The sequence below is a fragment of the Oreochromis aureus genome, linkage group 9 (assembly GCF_013358895.1).
Source record: "Oreochromis aureus strain Israel breed Guangdong linkage group 9, ZZ_aureus, whole genome shotgun sequence".
Taxonomy (NCBI): domain Eukaryota; kingdom Metazoa; phylum Chordata; class Actinopteri; order Cichliformes; family Cichlidae; genus Oreochromis; species Oreochromis aureus.
This window is the reverse complement of record NC_052950.1, coordinates 27,744,033-27,768,111: the sequence shown is the minus strand read 5'-3', so window position 1 is coordinate 27,768,111 and position 24,079 is coordinate 27,744,033. Positions and strand designations below refer to the sequence as shown.

The 24,079-nt window shown below is 41.8% G+C and overlaps 1 protein-coding gene across 6 annotated transcripts in view; it reads left to right on the top strand.

Moving 5' to 3' along the window:
• Nucleotides 1–24,079, top strand: part of drosha (drosha ribonuclease III) — a 136,331-nt gene that overhangs the window by 73,763 nt on the left and 38,489 nt on the right. For all 6 annotated transcript variants that reach the window (XM_039617618.1, XM_039617617.1, XM_031728545.2 and 3 more), the window contains 3 exons: nucleotides 3,956–4,026; nucleotides 16,740–16,784; nucleotides 22,349–22,506. In XM_039617618.1, the coding sequence (XP_039473552.1) occupies nucleotides 3,956–4,026; nucleotides 16,740–16,784; nucleotides 22,349–22,506 (274 nt within the window). The remainder of the gene's footprint in view (nucleotides 1–3,955; nucleotides 4,027–16,739; nucleotides 16,785–22,348; nucleotides 22,507–24,079) is intronic.

Below are 24,079 nucleotides of genomic sequence, written 5' to 3'. Positions count from 1 at the left end.
GTTACTGCAAGATGAGCTTTGGAGAGACGCTAGCATTTAATTGCCAGTCGAGCTTTTCGGGTGTTTGTGTGGGCCGTGTGTATTCAGGGCGTCAGCTGCAAGTTTGCAGGCTGATGGGGTGGCCTGAGAAGCACATATCTCCGTTTAATGATTGCGGCAAGTTGCACGTTTGATTGGATTGCTTTGGGGCACACTTTTTGCACGGACAGCCTCCTTGTCAAGTGTGTTCTCGCTAGACTTAACTGCATATCTTGGTTTCTTCATCCACTGGGCCCTTTGATTGACACCAAAGGTGTTGCTTTGAGATTTTTAATACCTTTTTAAATCCCTTGAGGCTCTCCTGGTTTCTAACCGCTTACCCCTACATTCTCCTTCCACTTGGAAAAAGTTTTGAAAATCTAATAAGAAGCAAAAACTTTGAATTTCAACAACTTTAAAGCCTCCATTTGGGGAACTTTCCAAATCTGCAGTGTCATCAGAACATGAAGAAAGCTGCCTCCCGGCCACACCCACTCTCCCCATAGCCTCGGTGCTCGCACACATGAATGCGTTATGAGTGGTAGTTGAAAGACATTGAGAAGTTGGACTTGAGAGGGAGTTCTTGCACTCTCACAGCTGGTCTCCAGAGGTAACATCTGCTTTGTAGCAGCATCTAGAACTGAGGTCCGCATTATGGTAAAACCACAAATCTCAGCGCTGCTGCTTAGTGGAAAACATCCTGTAGGCGAACCACTCCTGTCTCTAGAGCCTGTCGCGGTCGGCCTCAGTGAGACGCTCGCCTTCGTCGTGCCAAGATTACAGGGGGCTTTCCCAGTGATACACATCTGCAAGGGCTTTAATGTCTTGCTGTGCTGACTTTAAACAGGCTATAGATTTACAGATACTGATTTATAGGCATATTCTGTTTCACATCTAGGATGGTCCAAAGCATCTCGAGAAACGACTTTTTGTCTAATAGCCACTGTGGCTGCTGTCTTCCAGAATTCACAAGCTCCTTTCATTAGTTTAGCACTCAACTAGATTTTTGTATTAGTAAAGGGTGTCTAGATGATTGAGTGTTTTACTTGCCAAAGTGGCTGCTGGGTGAGACAAAGTTGGCAGGCTTAATCAAATTTTACGAACATTTGGGCAATGGCTGGTAGTAATTTCCCATTCTGTTTAGAAGTAAAGGGCATGAAAAGCACATAGAGTGGGAGTGCATTTGTGATTGTTTGTGTGCTAGGTGGTTTGTTTGTATTTCTTTATGGTTTGGTTATGTAGGCAGCATCTTCACTGTTTGTGTGTGTATGTGTGTAAATGGCCTGTTAGCCATCTGAAAGCAGTTTCCCTCCCCAGATGATGAATCCCTCATATGTTTTTGATGTCGTCCATGAAAGCAGTTTGCGCATTTAGTCTTGCGACCGCACCGCGCCCCATTTCCACTGGCTCATTTATGCACATAATAAAAACCGCTGCACGATTGTATACCCAATTTGCCAGGTGGTTATTGCTTTCTAAATTGAATGAGCCACCCTAAGTGTGATGGTTTGAAGTTGTATGCAGCTTAAAGGCACCATGATAGTTCCACTGATTTTAGTAGAAACAGTAGAGGAGCAAAACAACAAAGGGGAGTTGACTTGTGAAAAGAAGCTGACTGCTGCAGCAGAATGAGCCGAAGAAGCGGCGTATCATTCCCATAGAGGGAGAAATTTGGAATACTTGTCTTGTTCTTTGCTTGCTGTGATAGCAGATCTCCTCATTTTGGGACCAATCTTCAACCAAATTTCTTCCTTTGTCCTGTTCCTTTTGTGTGTTGGCGTATGCACATGTTGTGCAGAATTTTATTATTTTTTTTTATCCCCCCTCGCAATTCAGGTTTGATTCAGTGGACATCTGCACCAACACTCATGTCCAAGATTGTAGGCAAGCGACAAAAAAGATATTATACTTTTGTCCACATTGTCCGTGGGGGGGTTCGAAGATGAAGTACATATGTCTGTATGTGTTTGTCGGGTCTATTCACAGCCCAAGAAGTACACAGCACTGCTTTAAAAAGAGTGCTCACTCCAAAATCAAATGAACATATTTCTCTTGTGGCATGTAGTGCTGTTTATTCATCAGGATTGTTTTGGTGTGAGTTGCCCAGTTTTGAAGATATCGTCTGTCTGCCTTATATTACATATAATGGAACTAAATGGCACCCACCTTGGGGTGCTTAAAAGACCAAAAATGCATCTGAAAAACTCAGCAGGAATGTCTCCTTTCAGGAATAATGACTCAGCCATTCTGAGAAAAGAAAAAAAAAAACACAAAAACTTCATTGAGCAATTTTATGTTACTTTCTGAAGTTTACTGAAGTAAGAGGCAAATAGACTGATATTTTTATACAACTTTTTTTCTTGCCCAAGGACACTTTGTTGGAGATCAATCTGCCAACATTACTATTAGTAGATGACAGCTGCCAACCAGATTAAGCATTTAGCCATTACGTTGGGTCATTAATTTTTTTCTTGTGTCACAACTGTGGGCCTTCAGTCACAAACCGATGCATACTTTCTTCTGCCAGTCGAGTGGCAACTCACGAAACAATCTAAACACAGACCAGAAGGAAAAAATGTTCATTTTAGTTTGGGGTGACCGGTCTCTTTTAAAGCTGCATTCTTCACAATGGCCAGCAGGGGGTGAGACCTCTGGTTGCTGCAAGTTCATGGGAAAAAGTGGACTTGGTAACCCCCTGACAAACACCAGTTGTTGGGGAAAAATGTGCATCCTCTAATTGGTTGGTGAGTGGTTGCAGAGGTTGCTGGCTGTTGCTAAAATAGTCGCCTCTAGTTGGCAAAGTTTGCACCTTTCCAACTGGTCGCTGAATGGTAGTGCAATGCAATCTCGAAATAGTGACAATTCACTTTCAGAATAAAGGTAGTCCCTTACTGGTGCAACCAGCATATTTCAAAAGGTATGTTTTCTTTTGAAGGCGGACAATCTCTGTTTCTGGTTTGTGCCACATTTTTCATTTTCACTCCAACTTGACGAGCAGTTGCCGAATATTTGCTGACAAGTCAACATCTTCCAAAGAAACTGCAGCAGTTGGAATCTGGAGGTTTCTGGTGCGAGACCATATATCTCTTTACAACCAGTTTTACCTAAACTTCCAGCAATCACTCGCCAACCAGTTGGGAAATGTACATTTTCCCAACCCACCAGTAGTTGCCAGAGACTGCCACTGACCAGTCTCTCGGTTCATGTTTTCAATTACTAGTTGGAAGTCCTATTTAATACAGTACGATATTCATTTGGTCAGTTATGATCACATGTAGAGTGAAATAGGCAGTTGATCAGGGTTTAGTGTAAGCCGTGTCCTCATGTTTGACAGTTTGGTAGATTTCTTGCTTGTCATTTCCTGTTTCACAAAAACAAGAGCCAGAATTTTCATCTCGGGTCCACAAACAAATTAGTCACCTTGGCTAAGACCATTTTATAAATGCTGTCCGTGTTCATGCCTAAGCATGTGAGACAGGCACAGCATGACAGAAATCCAAGGTTTCTTTGACCTTAGCTGGTTACATCTCAGAGTGGTGATGCAACCATCTCTGCCTCCCTCCTCCTCGTCCTCCTCATTCTGCTCTCTGACAAGGGGGAGGTGGATCTGCACTGGAACCCTGAGGTCATTTCACCATCAAAAAGCAATAAAAATGCACTCCTACTTTTAATAAAGCAATTATAACTCATTGTTGAGTTCAATTAATTTTAAGTTTTCCATTAGCAGAGAACTCTGATATTGCCTCAGATTTGGTGGAAGTTTTTTACACTGCACTGGTGGAATGACGTGCTTTTTCACACTAATGTTAAATCTGTGTTGGGCAATTGCCTTAACATTTCACATGTTGTACAAAGATTCACAATTTGCAGCACAGATACATTGTTTGCACACACCTCTAAATAAAGTAAGTTTCTTATTTCCTGTTTTTCATTGCAGGGGCTGTGTATTTGGAAGGAGGCTTGGAAGAGGCACGGCAGCTCTTTGGGAGACTGCTTTTCAACTCTGAGGTAACTGACTCTGATTTGGTGTCTGCCCTTTGCCACACTGTGGTTTTCTGCACAGGAAGCGTATTTGCAAGGGTATGCGCATCTCTCTTTGAGTCACAGAGCTGAGCGGCGGACGAGATTTTCTTATTTCGATCTGTGTAAGACGTCTCTTTTATTCTCTCAAACCCACACACAGCATGTTTTGGCAACATACCACACATTGCATATTATTGAGGCCTTGCCAGCACCAGAACCTGAGATCTCACAAAATCTTGCTTTATCCTGCTGTACTTTTGACTAGCTGCTTTTTGTGTGTACGCTGATATGCACAAAGATGAAACAATATAACTGAGAAAAACTGAGATGTGGATTAATCCATAGCAGGAAAAGCAGCTCATGTAGTTTGAAAAATTAACTTGAGGATGTTGAATATTGCAGATCTCCACTCCTGAGCAGGACACCTGCTATTGTTTGTAAGTGTGTATGTGTGGATGAGATCAGCAGGCATGCATAATTAATGAATGAATCAGTATTTTGCATTTATCTTGGCTAGAAATGTTCTGAATCAATCAAATAACTTGCAGCTAGTCTAGTAAGTAGCAGCAGGCTTGCTTCTAATTGGCTATTGAGGTTGTTTGCTGAGAATCAGTCGGTGACTCCCACACACTGTATGACACAAAGAACTCTATCAAACAAGTCCTGTAGTCTTTGAGAAACCAGATCAGAGACTTTAGGGCTGAATCTTTTAAAACCTCACACCACAAATGTTACCAGAGAAGATGATCATCAAGTGAATACATATCATAATTGTCTTAAGGGTTCGAGATCAATGATTCAGTGTTCTGTGCCAAACTCTACCTTTTTACTAAGTTTTTTTTTTCCACTTTAATTGATTGAACACCTGGCCTTGATTTTTTTTCTTCCCCCCTTCAGTTGGCCGAATTTTACAGTGAGTTTCTTCCACTGTAAGGCTGCCTATTGAGTATTTGTGTCTGCCTGCAAAGCTGAAAATGTCCTTGGTTCTGTTTTGCTGTCATCCTGCGGCCATGAAAATCAACAGGAGTTATCAAGCTTTTCATCTGTCTTCATGCAGAGGTTTTTATTCGTAAGAACAAGACATTCCCCTTTAAAAACTTATTTTTGAGTCTGTGGATGTGGATAAAAAAACACTAAAATGCAAGTATTCTTACATCCTTTGTATGAATAGCAGTCGAATGTTTGTTGGAACAGACTGAGGATAAGGTACATTAGATATAAAAGCTGATTTGAAAACACAAACATGTGTACAAAAGCCCCGATCGCATAGGCCTAGAGACCAGACAGCAACCCCCTGGCACCCATCTGTCGATTAGGAAAAATGTGTAATCCCCAACCAGATGGCAAATGTTGGAAGTTTCTAATCAGTCAATAAAGATATATAAACTTTACTGAAAACCTCCTGTGAATACCTTGGCCCCAACACGTTGCTGCCATCACATGTACTTTGCATGGAAGATGGAAACATGTTGGCAAACACTTGCCGACTGCTTGCCGAGTGATAGTGTAAAGTGCAGCACAAACGTGAAACTGAGACTGTCGTCCTTCAAAGGAAAAGTTGCACGTTTTGAAACATGTTAGTTATGATGTTAAGTTGCTACTTTTATTTTGAAGGTGAGCATCGTCCATTTCTGGTTTGCATTGTACTTTTTAGAGTTTCATTGCTTCTTGGCAGTAATTGACGTAGGGTTGCAAACAATTTGGTTTCTCCCATGCCAACTACAAGCAAGTAGGACAATCTGCTAGCGACCCAAGCAATCACACAAGGTTTTCTGACTGAGGCCAAATGCAGATGTATAAATAGGGCTACAGAGGAAAACTGCTGGTCCATATATAGTGATGGCCTTGGACACTATGTTTGGTATTTGTTGTATCACACAGGGAGAGGAAAATTGACTGTGCTTGTAAAAGAATTATCAGTGTGATCATCCTTCTATTTATGCAACAAAGGCAAACAAAGTGGACAGTGATTATAACGTGAGGTGCAGAATAGTTATAGCTTAAATTCTGCTCTATCTATTTTCTCTATTTGATCTTGCTAATAAAGATAAGAACTACAAAGAACTGTATCAGAGGATCTAAGATTAATGGAGGAATAAGGACATTCAAGCTCAGAGAGGCTGAAAGGACTACACAGAAGCTAAACCATTCAACACTTCACTAATGAGCAAGATCTTAAAATCCATTCTAAACTCTAACAGGAGGCTATAAGGGTGGCCAAATTGGGATGTGTGATCTATATTCTTTGTTCTTTTTAAAAGTTTCCCTTCAGATGTTTGATTCTCCTGGAGATGAGCAAAAAGGGAGTTAACGTGGTCAGTATAAGAATAATAAAGTTATAAGTCACTTTCTTCTCATCTAAAATGCACAAAGATGATTTTCCTACGCTGTGTGCATAACCTTGAAAGTTCAGTGGGAATATAAAAAATATATCATTTTCAGATAAACTTTAAATATGAACATTTGATGACATCTGGACACAGCTGCACAGTAGACAAACTAAACTAAACATATAAACACTATGACCCTTAAATGATGATCAGGTACAATGTAAATTACACATTATCTTTCCGTATGGTCTTACCAGCTGCTTGGACCACGTACATCTTTGTACTCATGTTTCTTTTGGATCATTACACATCTGTGAAGTTTTGTGACTGGGTTTTAGTATGGTTGTTGACAAGATCAGCAAGCTAGGATTATTTTGCTTTAGACTGGATAATAAGCAAGCTTAGATACATAAATGAAGCATTAATATGAAGGAGCCTCTAAATGAACAAATGGGTTCTCAACCAGTAATGAGTGGTATATGATAATGTCAGTAGAATAGAGCAGAAGTACTACCATCATGCAGCTAGCTTACCTAGCATGGGCTCTGTGGATAGTTTGTTGGTTCTGAAATTTCTCAGACAGAGGAATCGACTCTTCCACATTGGTGCCTTTACAGCACTGAACCGCTTTACACTGTCAGGTCTTTCCGCTGGTCATACATCATAATAAGCTCCATTACTGTCTGGAGAGTTGTACACAGTCAGTACAAGGAAGAAAGCACAATATTGTGGCTCTTTTTAGCAAGTGAACTTTACAACTTCTAAAAAGTAGTTACCAAGTTGAATTCTTATGTCATTGAACTGAGACCACTAAACTCTCTCCAGTGTTATCATTTTGAGTATCTTGAGTATGCAAGGGTCTCCTACATGTTGTTATCAGAGTCTGAATCCACCACCTTCAGGTCCAAACATGTGGTTTTCTGCCAGAAAAAAATGTGGCCCGTTCTCTCTGGGAGAGGTTATTACCCTAAGTGAAGGAGTTCCAGTATTTCGGGATCTTTGATGCATCAGTAATGTGGGTGTTGTACCAGACCATTGTGTGAAGAGCCTAAACTTTTGATTTACCAACTGTGCATTCCGGTCCTCACCTCAGGACACGAGCTGTGGCCAGTGATTGAAAGAGTAAGTTGCAGATACACCTTTGTTTGATGGCTGAGCTCAGCCAAAGCAATGGGGCCAGGAGCCTAGACATCTGGAGTAAGGTTGCTTCTCCTTCACATTGAATGTAACCAGCTGAGATGGTCATCTTTGAGGAGACTATAGGGTAGACATAGGCCTGGTACCACATCAGTATCCACCAGGAGATTTGGGAAACCCTGCTTAGATACATGTAAATGGGCATCTTCCTGCCGACTTAATGCAGCTGTTTCAGACTCATCTGCAAGACATTTCATTGCAATGAACTAACTATTTATATATCCTTCAACCATATTTGAAAAATGTAAAATCTGAAGGACTACTTGTATCTACCAGTGTCTGCAGCTATCCACATGTAGGTCAACAAGTGAGTATAATCCTGGTCTTTGAAAGAGCAAAAATTAGCTTTGTTGCCAATAGAAGATAGAGTAGAGCACACACATACAGACTCATCAAGTGGAAGACAACCCTACAATTTGTGCTATACTGGCAGGTAAAAGTACCAGGCTTCTGTTGATAAACATATTCCCCATGGGGTTTAGTGTTAGATGTGATCATGGTTTGTGAAATGCTTTACATGATATTGTAGCTAGTAATGTATATTCAATTAAATACGATCAATAAGTTCATCTCTACAGTAAGATGAAACCCATTTTTCTGTCATGCCAGTTGAAAAAGCTACAACCTCTAATCTGCCAACTCACGGTTAGAGGAAAAAAATAAAAACAAGATGCTTTTGGGTTAAAATACAACCGTTGCCACCACTTCTTTTAATGCTCTGTTTTCTTGGTTTCTATGGTGACATGTTCTCTCTTTATCTGGACAAAATACATGGTGCAGGCACAAAACATACTTCCTGTGGAAATACTATACTTAAAAGTTTATGGTGCAAAAAAAGTGTAAGAATTCGTATCCATGAACAACAACAACATAAACGTATTGATTAGGTTGCACGCAACTAAAATTCCCAGTAGAAGTTGAGTGAAGTTCAACTTCGGTTTGAAAGTTTTCAGACATGCAGACTGAGGATTGAAATAGTATGGCTTGTCAACCCCCACTCCCATCCCCACCCCCTGCTGAATGAATCCTCCTGATGGCAGCTCTGTTATACAAAGCTGAGAGGAGACAGATGGACACAGACCAGAAAGCCAAACACCAGCCGGGTGGTATGATGGGTATGCGGGCGGGGAATTGGAGGGGCAGACCGGCGAGATGGACAGGCAGGAGAGTCTGCAGAACCACTCGAATCCTTCTGTATTTCTAGCTTAACACGTCAAAATGGGTCTTCACACATTATATTACTAAACTAAGGGATGCAGTGCAAAACGGAAGGACTCTACACCCTTTTTGCTGGTGTTGTATTCCATTCACACATGGGTGATCAGTCACATGCACTCCTTGTGTAACAAAAGGATGCTGCCTGGTGACTCTCTTTCGCTCCCTCTTATTTTCTCTCTTTCCTTTCCATTCTTTCCCCCCACTCACACCCCAGGATGTCATTACCCCCACAGATGTTTCCCCGTGCTCTTATGACAAGTCAAAACAAAAGCTCCACAACTCCGGAGGTAAAATTCAGAGCCGACTACCTAAAACAAAGCATGCATGTAATTTCCACCTCAAGACCTAGTCAGACAAACAGTATCCTCGGTTTTTTTCCCCCTCTCTGTTATTCCCTAATTGGTATGGCATTCATGGCTGGAGCGCAACAGTTATTTCCGTCTCCTTGTTTTTCTCTCAACACGTCACCTTTGCTGGCTCTGGTTCCCAAACAACAGGGCTCTTGCCGAGGATGGAATCTAGCTTCATTGCACACAGAAGCCCGGAGGAAACAATAGATGCTAATTTGCTAATGACATTACTGTGGAGGTTATTAAAGCATCAGCAGAGAGGCAGGAAGCATCTTCTTCAGGGGGAGCTGCTCGATTGCTCCCAACCTGGACTCAACAGCAGTGCAATATTGCTGGGAAAAGATGTTGATGCCACTCTGCTGTCCTGAGGGAAGTACCTCTTTTGAGGAGCAATCACCATAATGATCTCACTAGTTGCCCATCGGCTAATCTGTTGGATTTTATTAACACCACCACACAAGCATGCACACATACACTCAAAGGCCAAATTTAAGAAAAGGTTGCTGTGACAACAAAGACAGCCACTGTGGCGCAGAGATAATAACTTTTGGTGATATGGCTTTGCCACCACCTTTCTTTTCTCATTTCTGGGTGCAGTGCCAAAAAGGGTTTTAGAGCAGCTTGATTTCAACACGCTCAGGCAGAGAATGAAAACTGTTTGAATTTTTCAACTCCTTCCCACACTTTGATATCAATAGAGGAAAAATAACACAGAATCAGGTTTATTACTGTTTTTTTTCCCCAAAATGTTTCCTATTCTGACATTATCCCTAAACCTCTGAGATGGGCTCAGAATGCCCATCATCACTACCAACAGCCATGTTCAAAGTGTTCATTTAAACTCCTTTTAGACTGGATCTGGACTACTGCATTAACTGTTTAGCAATGACATTCAGAACATCAGTCATCAGTTTTGATTAGCAAACTGTGTCAACCTGATGGAAAGGGTTTAGTGACTCAAGTGACCACTGGTTGCATCCAAGTAATGCAGACGAGCATCTTTGAACACATCGAACTTTGAGCAGATGAGCCACAGCAGTAAAGGGCCACACCTGTCAGCTAAGAGCAGGAAACTGAGGCCACAGTTCACACTGGGTCACTTTAGTCAGAGCAACTGAAGATTGGGAAAACTTTGCCTGGTCTAAAGACTCTCGATTTCTGTGCAACATTCAGCTGGTAAGGTGGGAATTTGGTATAAATAACATGAAAGCATGGATCCATCCTGCTTTGGTTTAAGCTGTTGGTGGCAGTGTAATGGTATGGTGTTTATTGTCCTGGCACACCTTAGATGCCTTAGTACAGCGGTCCCCAACCTTTTTTGTGCCATGGACCGGTTTATGTCCGACAACATTTTCACAGACCGGCCTTTAAGGTGTTGCGGATAAATACAACAAAATAAAACCATTACCATAAAAAAAAAGAAGATTTTTTTCATAACACACGGGAAAAGACCCAGGGAAACAGAGTTAACAATAAAAACGATTAAAAGAAATAACAATGAAAACCATGAATTTCACACCCAAGCATGGACTATTGCGGCCCGGTACCAATCGACTCACGGACCGGGGGTTTGGGACCGCTGCCTTAGTACCATCTGAATGTCATTTAAACAACCACAGCCTTCCTCTGTATTGCTGCTGAGTATAACCATCCCTTTATAACCCGAGTGTACCCATCTTCTGTTGGATGACTCACCACGTCACAAAGCTCCAATCATTCTAAGCTGGTTTCTTGAACAATAAGTTACTCAAATGGAACGTGATGTCATTATGGATTGACAGCCGATACATTTTTTGATGCTGTCAGGCTAATGGAGCTAAATCTCTGAGGAATGTTTCTAGGACCCTGCTGAATCTGTGCCATCATGAACTAGGGCAGTTCTGAATGCAAAAGAGGTCCAGTCTGGTACTAACTAATGAAATGGCCAGAGAGTGTATTTGCCATTTTCTACAAGTTGCCATCATCAACCTAAAACTTCTTTCTTTTATTGTTCATTTTTGCTGTTTTATCTATGCATTGGTGTTGGCAGACAATTTTGTTTGCCTGTAATTTTAGTTGATCTGTTAGCCAACCTGAAAATGTCAGACTTTTATTTAGATGTTTAACTAGCTGCTTCAACAAACCATTTTTAAGGAACAAAAATCACCAAAATTTTCTCACTAGTGGCCCATCAGCTAATCTGTTGGGTTTCACTAACACCACCACAGAGGCCACCACACACTCAAAAGCCAAATTTGAGAAAAGGTTGCTGTGACAACAAAGACAGCCGCTGTGGCGCAGAGATTAATAACTTGTGGTGACATGGCATTGCCACAGTCTTCTTACTTTACTCATTTCTGGGTGCAGTGCCAAAAAGGGTTTTAGGGCAGCTCAACTTCAACACACTCAAGCGGTGATGGAAAACAGTTTGAGTTTTTCAAGCCTTTCCCCCGCTTTGTTGGCATGTATTCCAAAATGAGTGTTTTTGCAAAAAGTAAATCAGGTTTATTAGTGGATTTTTAAATGTGACTCATTCTGAGGGTTTTTTTTTTTTCTTCTGTGGGTGTTTTTGGATCTCTTTGTGTACCAGTAGAGTGTGCTGGGTTTATATGATCATACAGGTGACCAACTCCCTCCATGTTTAGGCCACCTCAGTGTCTTAGAGCAACAGTTCCTTTGTACCTATAATTTAAATTCAAGCTATTTTGTTGTTTGTTTCTTTGTGAAAGAAGAAAGACAAAGATTATATGAACCACAAGCATGCGCTTCATTTATCTTTTCACTCTGGCACCCTTTACCTGTTTGACAGCCTAGTGTCCCTCTCCATTCGTTGTGCAATTTGAACCGTTTGTCCAGTTAAGCATAATATTGCCAGTGTTTGAATGAGAATGTGTATGCTCTCTCCACTGTGTCCTTGCTTTGCTAATAGCCTGGAGAATGAATGCATTCGCTCATTCACAGGCCATTTTCTATTCATATACACTGTTCTGCCTACACTCAGAGGAACTGTAAAAGGTGTGCTCTTAACCTCAAATATAAATTGTGCGGTACACTTCACCAAAAGAATCGACGTTAGTTTTCACATATTTAGAAGATCACCTTGACCACTCACTGACAGAAGCCTTTGTTCTGGACTTTGGGCTGCTTTTATATCAGTATTGATCAACAGCGCTATCTCTTATTGATCTCTCTGCTGCACTACTACTTTTGATGGATTGATTGGCAGCCTGTAGCTAGAGACCAATTTGTCAGCGAGCATTGGACCTTGTCAGAGAAGAGCACCATTATGTCCCAATCATGGACAGCCAACAATCCCAGGGGTTGTGTGTGCTTGAGTGTGTGTGGGTAAAGGGGGATGTGACGCTGAGTCTTCACGGTTGGCTTGTGAGGCTGGAGTATGTGCAAGAATGAGGTTGTGCCTCGACTCCCCTGTGGGTTAAAGCATTGGTTCCCAATTTCATTTGACATACCCCCAAAGCCCTGAGAGATGGTTTCAAAAGCGGCTTCATCAGACCGCCACTCATGGCGTTCACATGAACTCATTTTAGACAGGATCTGAACTACTGCCAGCTTTCCGTTTACTCTATAGCAATTACATTCGGCATGCCATTTATCAGTTATGCTACAGTCACATTGGGGAAAATAGTGGTTGGAGACCGTGGCACAGCCAAAATTACTTCAACTATGTGTAATGAAGTTGCAGTTTTATAGCCCAGGAAATCGGTGCTTCGAAGGCAGGGACCGGGTTTGCAACTGCTAATCAGTTGCTCCCTTCAATAGATTTTGGGGTCAAGCTGGTTAATGATATATTGTCTGTTTGCTGTCTGTTGCCGTCTACATATACAGAAATTAACATCAAAGAGAAATGTAAGTACTTAAATTCAAAGTTGCCTCCCACCAGGAGACCTGTTGTGATAAATAACCTGCTACCAGCTAAACCATCATCACTGTATGATGGATCTTGCCTGTTTGCTTAGTTGAATCCAGGTGGTGATGCAGAGGCGGGTTACCATGGTTGGGGATAACTGGGTTAAAGCTGAGTCCAACAAAAGGAAGATCAGAGGCATTTTTTCCAAATTGCCCTTTATTTTGCATCTATTTTCAAATGTCATTATAGGTAGGTCAGTGACATTCCAATAAACATGTTTGCATGTGTTTTCCCCCTCCTGTTTGTAGCAGCAGTTATATCCTCCAAATGGTTGTGATTCAGCTGCTGTACATGATGATTTGTGCCCCTAGTAATTATACCTTCCTTACACTGGGAGAGAGAGAGTGTGTGTAGGGGGGGGGATGCTGTTGTTATTCTTAAATCCCCACTCGATGCTGGCTTAATCATTGTCTGACTTGTCTTTGGAATGGCTGTAATTGAAACATTAGCTGTTCGGGTCTATATACAGCATGTGGGCGGATCGCGAGCGCCTTGTGGATGGATTTTAATCATAAGCCTCGATCTCAAGCCGAACCGACTCGTGTACTTCACTTCTCCCTTTGTTTTTATGTATTTATTTATTTATTTCAAGTGTCATGTTCTCCCTTCTTGTCCTTTTCATTCTCATTTCCCCCAATGCCACTTTGCATGCGTCGGCCTAGGTGAATCACTTTTATGTGTTTTAAAGCAAATTGTGCATCTGCAAAAGAAGTGTGAAAGCAATCAATCCATTAGCCGGCGCTATCGACGCTCTTTTAACAACCGACGACACGTGCATTCGGGAGCAAGCTCAGTGTCGACTTGATAGGCGCTGTGTACTTAGTGCTCCTCCACCCAGCTCGCAGGCTAAGAAAAAAAGGACAAGCAACCAAAAGGAAGCATTTACTCAAACATATTGACCACTTTTCATGAATTTTTCATCGGCTGCTCAAGGCGATGGGTTGCCAGCTGGGTACGTTGAGAAGATGAGGCGCCCATTCGATGCTGCTGACCACACACAACCCCACCCCCCACCCCCCGTGGGCTAGCACCGCATTTTAAAGGTTTATCTCCTTGAACCTTTTAAACACCTGAGTGATACTGTACTTTAGAGGCCCTCTCCACATCTCTATCACCACTATGACTCACCCAACATTAGACTCTAGGCCTAAAACTGCCTCCGGCTGGCGTTGTCCTTGGCAACAACTTGAGAGCCACGACTTATTCTCTCTCTCTCTCTCTCTCTCTCTCTCTCTCTCTCTCTCTCTCTCTCTTTGTACTGTGTATATTTCAGCCTTGGTCTCTCTACTATTCGATCTTGTGTGGTTACCTCAGAGTAGGGTTGAGGAAACATGTTGATCTTGCACATATTTCTCTCCACAGGCAGGGCGGGCAAAAGTCCAGCGCCGCTAGTGTGCGTCTCCAGAGGAAACGCTCCTCTAAAAGCTAAATCCCACCAATACTCCACCCGCAAACACCCCTCACCTTCGGCTCAAATCCACATCACAACCCACCATTTTACAAGCACCACCTTACTTGACTGTGTAAGGTCGATATGCAGACTTCTGGGCCTGAAAATTATCTATTTTCTTTCACCATCGCTCACTGATGGCACCTGAAAGCACTTGGATAAGGAGTTTTCTACATAGAGCCTTGTGTGGTGCGTTACTAGTGTCACCGCCTTATCAACGCATCATTGTCGAGCATTACATTTAATTTTAATGTTGAGGAACTACAACACAGTCTTTTGATATCAGTGGAGTGAGCTGTCAAGGCTAAAAGAGAAGGTCACATGGTACATTTTCACTGGACCTGTCATTTCTATGCTTTGTACACATTATCTTGTCAACTCAAAATATGCACAAAAGTTAAGACGTAAGCTGCTCGATGCATTATTTTTAAGCTTTACTTGCTTATTATTTTACAGTTAAGTTTAAAATTAAACTCTTATAGTCTGCTATGCTGTGTTATTGGAGATAAAACTGCCCAGCAGTGTTTAGGTAATTAAACTTGTCTCCTGTTGCATCATTAAAGTGACATACATAATTAATAATCTGTGACAATGACGCATCAATAATTATGTTCCAGTAACGCATATAAATATCTTTTTAGTGCCATTAGCCTCTGTGACAACATCCATTGGTTTTGGACTGCACATTTTGAAGCTTCAGTGTTAGCATTTTGGTGACTTTTAATGTTTTTAGAGTCAGATGTTGCTTTATATGGATGAAAGACTAAAGTGCTAATTTATCAGTGGACATTAGCTGACTTTCATAAATTACAAGGGTGCATCACACAGTCACACATATAGGCTAATTACTAATTAAGTAGAACAGCGGTCCCCAAGCCCTGGGCCACGGACCGGTACCGGGCCACGAGAGTTGAAGCTCAGGTGTGAAATTTATGGTTTTCAGGGTTTTTATCCTTAACTCGATTTCCCTGGGTCTTTTCCAGTGTTGTAGTTGTGTGTCTTATTTTGAAAGAAATGTTTACACGTTACCATAGCGACCAGAGAGCATTAAGGGGCAGAGCGGAGGATGTTACTCTCAATTCTTTTTGGCGCATTTCAGGGAGACGCTGCTAATAAAGTTACAGAATTACAAAGTGAATTCGCCACAGTTTTTGTCTTGGTCGTATCACTTTATTTTGTTGTATTTATCCACGACACCTTAAAGGCTGGTCCGTGAAAATATTGTCTGACATTAAACCAGCCCGTGGCGCAAAAAAGGTTGGAGACCGCTGAAGTATAATGCTAATAAAGCTCTAGAATTCACCAAAACTGAAGCAAGAACTTCTAGGTTGATCTGCACCAGATAGAAGGCGATAATATTAGTCACGTAGTCCATTAAAACACTCCAAAAGGCTCCAACAACACACACACACAAAACACACACAGTGAAGCACTCCAGTTTAATGACTAAAAATGAGTAATAAAAATAATTATCCCCAGAGCTCTTATAAGGTGGATTATTGAACCTTTAAACTGTATTTTCTACCAGGTTGTAAACTGTCTTTTTAATGTGTATGTTGACTCACATTTGGAGAGAGCCTCTAGTGGCCACTAGAGGAACTGTGGCAGTTTTTGCCACTTTGCATTGACTTCATTGGAGGTTACTCTTCATAATGCTAATAGCGCTTTGTCAGCATCACGTTTCAGAGGGAGTCTCATCCTCGTTAGGCACACTCACTGCTTTGGAGACCAAGTGGCTTTTATAGACAGCACACTCTCTGACTCATTTTCTGTACATCTGTCCAAATCAGGTGGTTTACAACACTCTGTTTCTCTTAACAAACAGAGTCCACACATACACGTGCGCACATAGGCTTAAAAATATTCAAGTTCAAGTGCTACATCACAGAAAATGCAAGGTAAAATTCAACAAAAGAAGTAGTTGCAGAAAAATCGTTTGAAGGTTGGGTTCCTATTCACAGTGAAGGAAAGCAGTGTGAGAGGTAGTATTTTATGCCCGAGAAGCTTTTGTAATGTTCAAAACCAACCAATCTGAAGCTGAAATAACCCTTCATCTATAAAGAATGCGCTATTTTTGAATATTCATTTTGGGTTCTTTTGCTACTTTTAGTGATTCACTGTGTTTATTTGTAGTGTTAATGAATTATATTCATTAACAGGATGACCCTCATGCCAAGGGGAAATGCACTAATTTCTTCCCCCCTGACTCTTCATCTCTGTTCCCTTCTCTGTTTCTGTCTTCACAGGATCTGCGGGAGGTCTGGCTCAACTACCCACCACACCCCCTGCAGGTTAGGAGAGAGATATTTTATTATTGATGTTTATTTTGTCTGGGTACCTCTCATTAAAACTCACCTCACCCCCAAGACACAAAAGCGTTCGCGAATCTTTGAAGTTTTCCCGTCTAAATGTGCGTGTTATTTTTCTTCTTCTTCTCGTGTGTGTCGGTAACAGAGGTGGGCAAGCTGTTAGGTATTTTGCCTGAGGCTGACTGAGCTCTTTATGGCTGTCACAAGGCTCCCAGTAGCCTTCCACTAGTTTCTATTGTTCTGTTCCCTTGTCTCGATGCTCTCCATTTTGGTCGAGACCCTAATCCGCTTTTTCACTTACTCAGTCTCTCTTGCCTTTTCTCTTTGCCACATCATCCCCCCTCCTCATCCTTTCTCCATCATCCGTCTCTTCAGTCTCTCTCCGTTCTGCTGCTCTTCGCTTTGCATGATCTGCCCAGAAACATTGAACATGTCAACAGTGTTTGTTTGAAATTAGGATTTGGAAGAAGAGATCAAAGATGCCATAACAGGATTACAGTCCCGAATCACATGGGGCCTCCAGGGACCGTCAGGCATCCTTCTCTCTGATGTGTTTGTGAGGAGAAAGTGTTTCTTTGTGTGTATGCCGAGTCGTCTTTAAGCGCTTTATTCTCTTCATCTCGCTGCGTATGTACATTTTTACACATCCTGCTTTTGCCCCCCCAAAAAATAACATTGTGCTTTTTTGTTTACCTACAACATATGTTTGGGGGTTTTTTTATATCTTAGCCTCCTCAACCCTGTATTTGTTATCCCCAAGATCCACAGAGAGCCTGGATGTTTTTTGTTGAGCTTGTTCAGTGCTCATACTAAACCCACTGTGTACCCAGCAGCCTGTTTTCCTGGTGAGCTGCACAGGCGGTGGCAGCAGTTACTGTGGGCGGGGTGGAGCTCTTGGGTCAGTCCTGCTATGGCTCTGCGGTTCGGTTGGTTCCTCCACAGTGTGCATGAGTAGTCATACAGCCTCATTACCACACACTGTGCATTGCAGAGGTTTTCTCTGGGTGGTCCTCTGCCAGTGGGATAAGACCTACTAAATTATGTTAGCCTCTCGGTAGCTTGAAAGCACCCTGAACCGTGATGTGATGTGATCTAAGCTTTATTTACCCTTTAATTGTTTATGTATTTAAGTATATAATCTTGGAGTTGGAACATTAGGCCTCATTCTCAAATATGTGCAGAAAGTTCTCACCCTGAGGAAAAAGTTTATATCACCGCGTGCATTTAAAGCTACATGCCAAGAGACCTGTTGGCAACCCCATCAACGAGTGGTCCCCAGGGACAAATGTTGACGAGCGGTTGTTGCAGGTTGCTGGCAGTAACTGTGAAGCAGCCGCTCAAGCTCCAGTTACGCAGTTCAATACAAACAACAGGTGACCACAGCAATCTGACCTGGACATGGCCAGGAACCTCCAGCCAAGCTGTTGGGGAATACTCATTGTTCCCTAGCGATTTGAGGTTGCCTGGAGGTTGCCGATTGGTCTGTAGACCTTGAAGTGAATCATGGAGAAACGAGTGATATTCTAAGAGAGAGGTATGCACTCCTAAAGGCAGAAAGTAGGAGAATTTCCATCAGAAGAAACTGGAAAAGAAGTGTCAGAAACAGAAGGCCAAGAAAAGGCACATCTTTGCAAGAGTGACCTGTGCTGACATAGATAGCATTAACCTATCTGGAGAACATGCAAACTCCACGCAGAAAAGCTCTAACCACAAATTTAATGCAGGACGCTCCTGCTGTGAGGCCTCATTTCCGAAGCATTTTCTTTGGAAAAAACATTGATTTAAATAAATAAATGCTTGGGCTGAGATAATGGAGTTGATAAATGTTGTTTACCCTGAGACGTGGACTATGGCTCGAGCTAAAGAAGAAGGCGAGAAAACAAGCAAATTTTGAGCCTAACAGAAGACGAATATTTGAAAGCAGGCCATAAGAAAAAGAAGGAAGCATGGATGAGAAATTCACAGCCATTGCTTAAAAAATGCTGCCAAGAAATACGAGTTTAATGACTTTTCTGGATTTTTTATATATATTTTTTGGTCTTTAAATAAAGGTTTAATTAAACCCTTATTTAACCAGGACGTCCCTTGAGATTTAAATCTATTTTGGTGTCGTAGGCCAGTCCAGACGTGTTGGTAGCACCTCTGAGGTGACAGCCCTCAGTCTGTAATTTAAATTACCTTCTCATCAACTCTGATGAAGCCTCTTGGATGAAAGTTAAAGTGTCTTCAAGAACCTAACAGAAGTCCAGTTGCCTTTGACCGAAGCACACGACCGTCATGACCTGAGTGACTGAGTACCTACACAGACATGTCCGTGCTCTCTGTTTCTAAATGAGGCTCTGTTGCCTAAATCTGCTGTTGAAAGGTAACAAGGTGTGTCAACTTCCCGACCAAGAGGGGGATGACAGGGCAGAGATGAGAGAAGCTACCTTAATGAGGTTTGAGGCGACGGTGATGGCAGCTGGAGGTGGTGTGTGTAATTGTGCGTACGCAGATCTTTGTCATAGACACATACACTACCCTGCAGCAGCCTCACCCTACAGAATGCTGCGGATCGCTCTGCGCTCCTTCCTTTTTCCTTGATTCACACCAGCACATCATCACCCCCAGCTCTCCAGAATAATTTACCAGAACATCATTTACACTGAGTTTGGATTGCCAAATTTCTCCTTTAGTTTATTGAGGAGATACATGAGAGTCTGGATTTTTTATTTTATTTTATTTTATTTTTTTTGGCCTCAGAAGACCTGGGCTCTGATTCTGCTTTCTGTCTGGACTGAGCTGAAAGTGATGCTTTGAAGCCATTTCAAACATGTTTTTTTTCCCCCATCTTTTTTCAAAATGCTGTTGATTCTTCTTTTTTTCTCTCTCCTCTTCACTTCGTTTGAAGCCTTGCTGCTGGCCATTTCCCCTGAAGGATAAGCTCGCGCCTATGAGTGCTGAACTCGTCAGATGTCGTTAGTTGCGATGCATGACATTTACACGCCTTTCGTTAATTAACAGAAGGAGCAAAAAAGGCAGGAGTGAAATGTTTCTTAGGACACACTGGAAGATGGAACCATGACATTACCGGCAGCACTCCAATTAAAATACTGAGTTTAAAAATACATCTCTGCTCTGTGCACCGGCTCGACATGGGAGACTTTGAGAGCGCTGTTTACTTGTCATTCCATCACGAAAACGCAGACAAAAGAAAGTGCTGGAAAATGAAGAAAGTGGCTATCTTGCCTCTGAGAGCCTTGCGTGTATTCTTCATTCTTATTTTCAGGGTACTTCGTAGTGTAAAATAGAGCAAACTAACAAGGTCAATTGAATGTGCATGAGTTCCCTTTGAATGTCCACATCTCAATGTTTCTGTTTTCTGTGGAAAAGATGTCTTGGTCAAGCTAACAGTTGCACCACGCAGAGACCAATTAGTTGATTCTAGCAGCCTAATTAATGCACCCATAAGGATATCTGTTGATTTAACAAACATGCGTGCACACATTATCTTTGCATATCATTTCTTCTTCTTCTTTCTTCATATGTTCTTTGTAATGAGCACAGACAAGAAGAAATACTGTAGCTAGAGAGAGCCACATGTATTTGCTGGACCCATCTACCTCTGAACTCACCAAGCCCCGGAGCTAATGTTAAAAGCATAATCTATAGCGATTTACACAACTGAAAACTGCTCTTTAAAGTCTCATCACAGTCACAAGTAGGCTCATATAACAAGCCAGCGCATTTACAGTACCACTGAGTCACCAGAGATATTAATTGACTGTGGGAATCATCAGATTTACAGAGAGTGGGGGGGAAAGGGAGCTGTTTGACTTAAAACTTAATGACTAAGAGATTCCATCTGCTCCAGATCATCTGAGTTTGTTTTGAGGCGGAGGAAAAACACACACTCTAAACAGGCCCTAAAGCAGCACATACTGCAGAGGTTCATCTCATTTACTGAATTTATCTGACACTCTTATGTAGAACGACTTCATTGAGCAAGTTTCTCTTTGGTGTGTTATTCAAGCATCCTTGAAGTGGTCTTGCTGGCTGTTACTAGATACATATTCAGGGCTGTGAGATATCCCAAAGCAAAGAGCACATTTTTAAAATTAATTGCAAAACGTATATGCAAGGGCAAAAGAGTAGATTTAACAGCGAAAGCAATTAGACGCATCAAACGCGAGCACATTATTCATAACTACGTATCAAATTTTATTCAGAAAATTTCATATTTATTTATTTATGTATTTATGCCCAGAAGTTGGGAAATTCCTGCAGTACATTAGCCAAAATGTTAAAAATAACCCATAATGAAGTGAGTTAAATATAGAACAGCTCAATAAAATGAATACAGTGCTTCAAAATTATGATTTAAATGGCATAAATGAAGTATCAAAAAATAAAACAGGTCAACAATGCTAATAAAATACCTTGTAAAAAAAATAAATATAATACATAAGTAACTCAAAAGGTAAGAAAGTGCTGGATAAAAATAAGCAAAAATATAAATACAACAAAGCACTGTAAAAGATTTAATATATATTACTCAAGAAATTCAGTAACACTAAAAATACTGAACATTATTTATACTTAAAAACAAGTTGAATGCAAACCTGCCAATGGAGCTATACTGCTTGCATTTTCTGTCAAATACACTCACTGGCCACTTTGTTTGGGACACCTTCCTAATATCAGATTTTTTGCCTAATATTAGATTTAACCAGGGGCTAGAATCATTTCCACCCATGATGTCATACGCCTGCTCCACCACATCCCACAGGTGGTGCACTCCTGGATTAAGATCCGGTGACTGTGGAGGGCATTTGAATACATCGTTGTGTTCAAGAAACCAGTCTGAGATGATTTCAGCTTCGTGATCTTATCCTGCTGGAAGCAACTTTCAGAAGTTGCTTCTAACCCTACCCTCTCAACTGCGATAATCATATCAGACCATGTTAGCAGCGCTAATGTGCTGGACAGAGTTTAGGTCAGGGGTGTGTGCAGGGGATTCAGGTTCTTCCTCTTCGAACAAAACAATGAAAGAAAAACAACAAAAACACACGGACTGTGGTTTTGTGTTTGAGGATATGTTATTATGTAGAAGCAAAGGAGGGTCTTTCCCAAACTGTTAGCACAGTGGAAGCAGTCTGTAATTTAGCATAATCACTGTGTGGTCTAGCACTAAGCTCTCTCTTTACCTGGAGTAAGGACTCGCCAAAAAGTAAACACTGAAAAATTGCTACTCACTAAATGTTGACTCTGGCTAGTCTCAAATCTATAAAAGATGAATGGGAGTGTGTTCGGGTACAAATATTGAACAGTGATCCGGCATACGTACGTAGCCTTGGAAGGGTCAAAACAGACCAAGTGCTGGAACTCACTGATAAATAGACGTCTTGTTTATTGTTGCCACAGCCATCATCTTAAACAGGAACAACAGATTTCAGCGAGTGCTGGCATTCTGTCTGTTTTCGTTCTATCTATAATGACCAGAGCTCTTTCAGGGCCCCATATCTCGTCAGCAAACCTCCTTTGTTGCTATCTTTGTCCTTTTCCAGGTACAGGAGCCACAGACAGACAGGCAGCTGATTGAGACGTCGCCGGTCCTCCAAAAACTGACCCAATTCGAGGAGTCCATCGGAGTTTTGTTCACACATGTGCGCCTGCTGGCCAGAGCCTTCACCTTAAGGACCGTGGGCTTTAACCACCTCACCCTGTAAGTACCTTCGCTGTTTGTTTGTGGATAATAGAGTTACGGCCAATTAAAATGCAAAGTGCGGCGCTAGCAGGCCAGATGCAATTTGCAGGGATGCTGCAGAAATAGCCAGACTTTTATCTGCCGCTCCCTTCAGAGGTGATGAGGCATGATGCATTATAATGTATAATATAATCTGAAATGCTGGGAGTTTTATATGTTGAGCATTTTAAATTGTTGTATCTGTTGTGAATGCGGCAGCCGCCTCCTCCCACATCATCATTATGTTTACCCCCTGCAGCTTATACATGTTCTCGCCGTCAGTAAAGCTGCTTCTGTAACAAATGATGTCTTGAATGTCATGTTCAAAGTACCTTAGTGAAAGATGGGGTTTTTTTTGGTTTGTTTGTTGGCACAAAGCCTAATCCGAGGGTTTCACAGCCAAGAGTGAGACCCAGGGGACTGTGAAGTCCTCGTGTTTGTAGTCTGTGGTACCTGTGAGGCCATGACCCTGCTGTCACATGGGAAAAAGGAGGTTTGATTCATGTCTTATTTCACTGTCCACCCTGTGAACTCCTAAATTCTCATTTAAAGCTTTTTGCTTGTCCTTATTTACTTTGTCATATTTATATATGTATAACACTGTTACACAAAAGACCCTTTTTCAGAAGGCAATTTGTTTACTCAACCATTTCAGGTTTTTGAAACTGAAATACAATTGAGGGCTGAATCTGAGAAACTAAGGGACACCTTGTCCTTTGCTCCTTCTCCAGCTGGGCAAATTGATTCAAATTTAAATTTTCGCTTCCAGTATAAATGAAGACAAAATAATTTGGAAAAAGTTGGGGTTTTTTTTACAGCGATGTGTTTTTCCTCAGACTCTGGATTTCCTGATTCTGTGAAAAAATTGAAAAAACTGAGCGAAGCTGTTTGTGTCTCTGGATCGCTCAGCGTCTCTCAGGCTTTCAGTAACATGTGACAGTGGGCTCTCAGCCTGGGTTTTATGTCGCTTAAACTGAGGCTGCTGTTGCCGCCCGTTTGCATTAGACCGACATCTCGTGATGGAGGCAGGCCGGTTGGGACTTGAGGTTGCTTTTATGAGACTTTATATGAGGCTTTATAGTCAAACACACTCCCTGATTAAACCCTATCTTTCTACGCTCCACCACCTCTACCTTTTTTATTTCATTTAATTAGATTTTTTTAAATTGAAGTATTTAGTTGGAAAAAAAAGTTGTATAAAGGGACATTTAACCAAAATAATCATGATTTTTTTTAAGAGTGGCTGCACCGCCCCACAGTTTGAGAACCAGTGCCCCGTCGCCTGGGTCTTTTACCAGGTTGTTACTGTAGCAGTCTTCTAGATCATTCATCTGCTTCCTTAGAGAGGATCTCGTCCCATGGTTGGATGCACTTCAGCTCCAGCACTGCAGCTGGCGTCAGTCGTCCTCCCCCTGCTCTGCTCTCCACTGTGGACTAGTTAACAGAATCTGCTGCAGGTGGAGATCAGGTTCAGAGAATGCAGGCTTAAGGCACACTTCTGAATTGGCTTTGCAGTCTAATAGTCAATTTCGCTTTGGAAGGTTCCTAACTG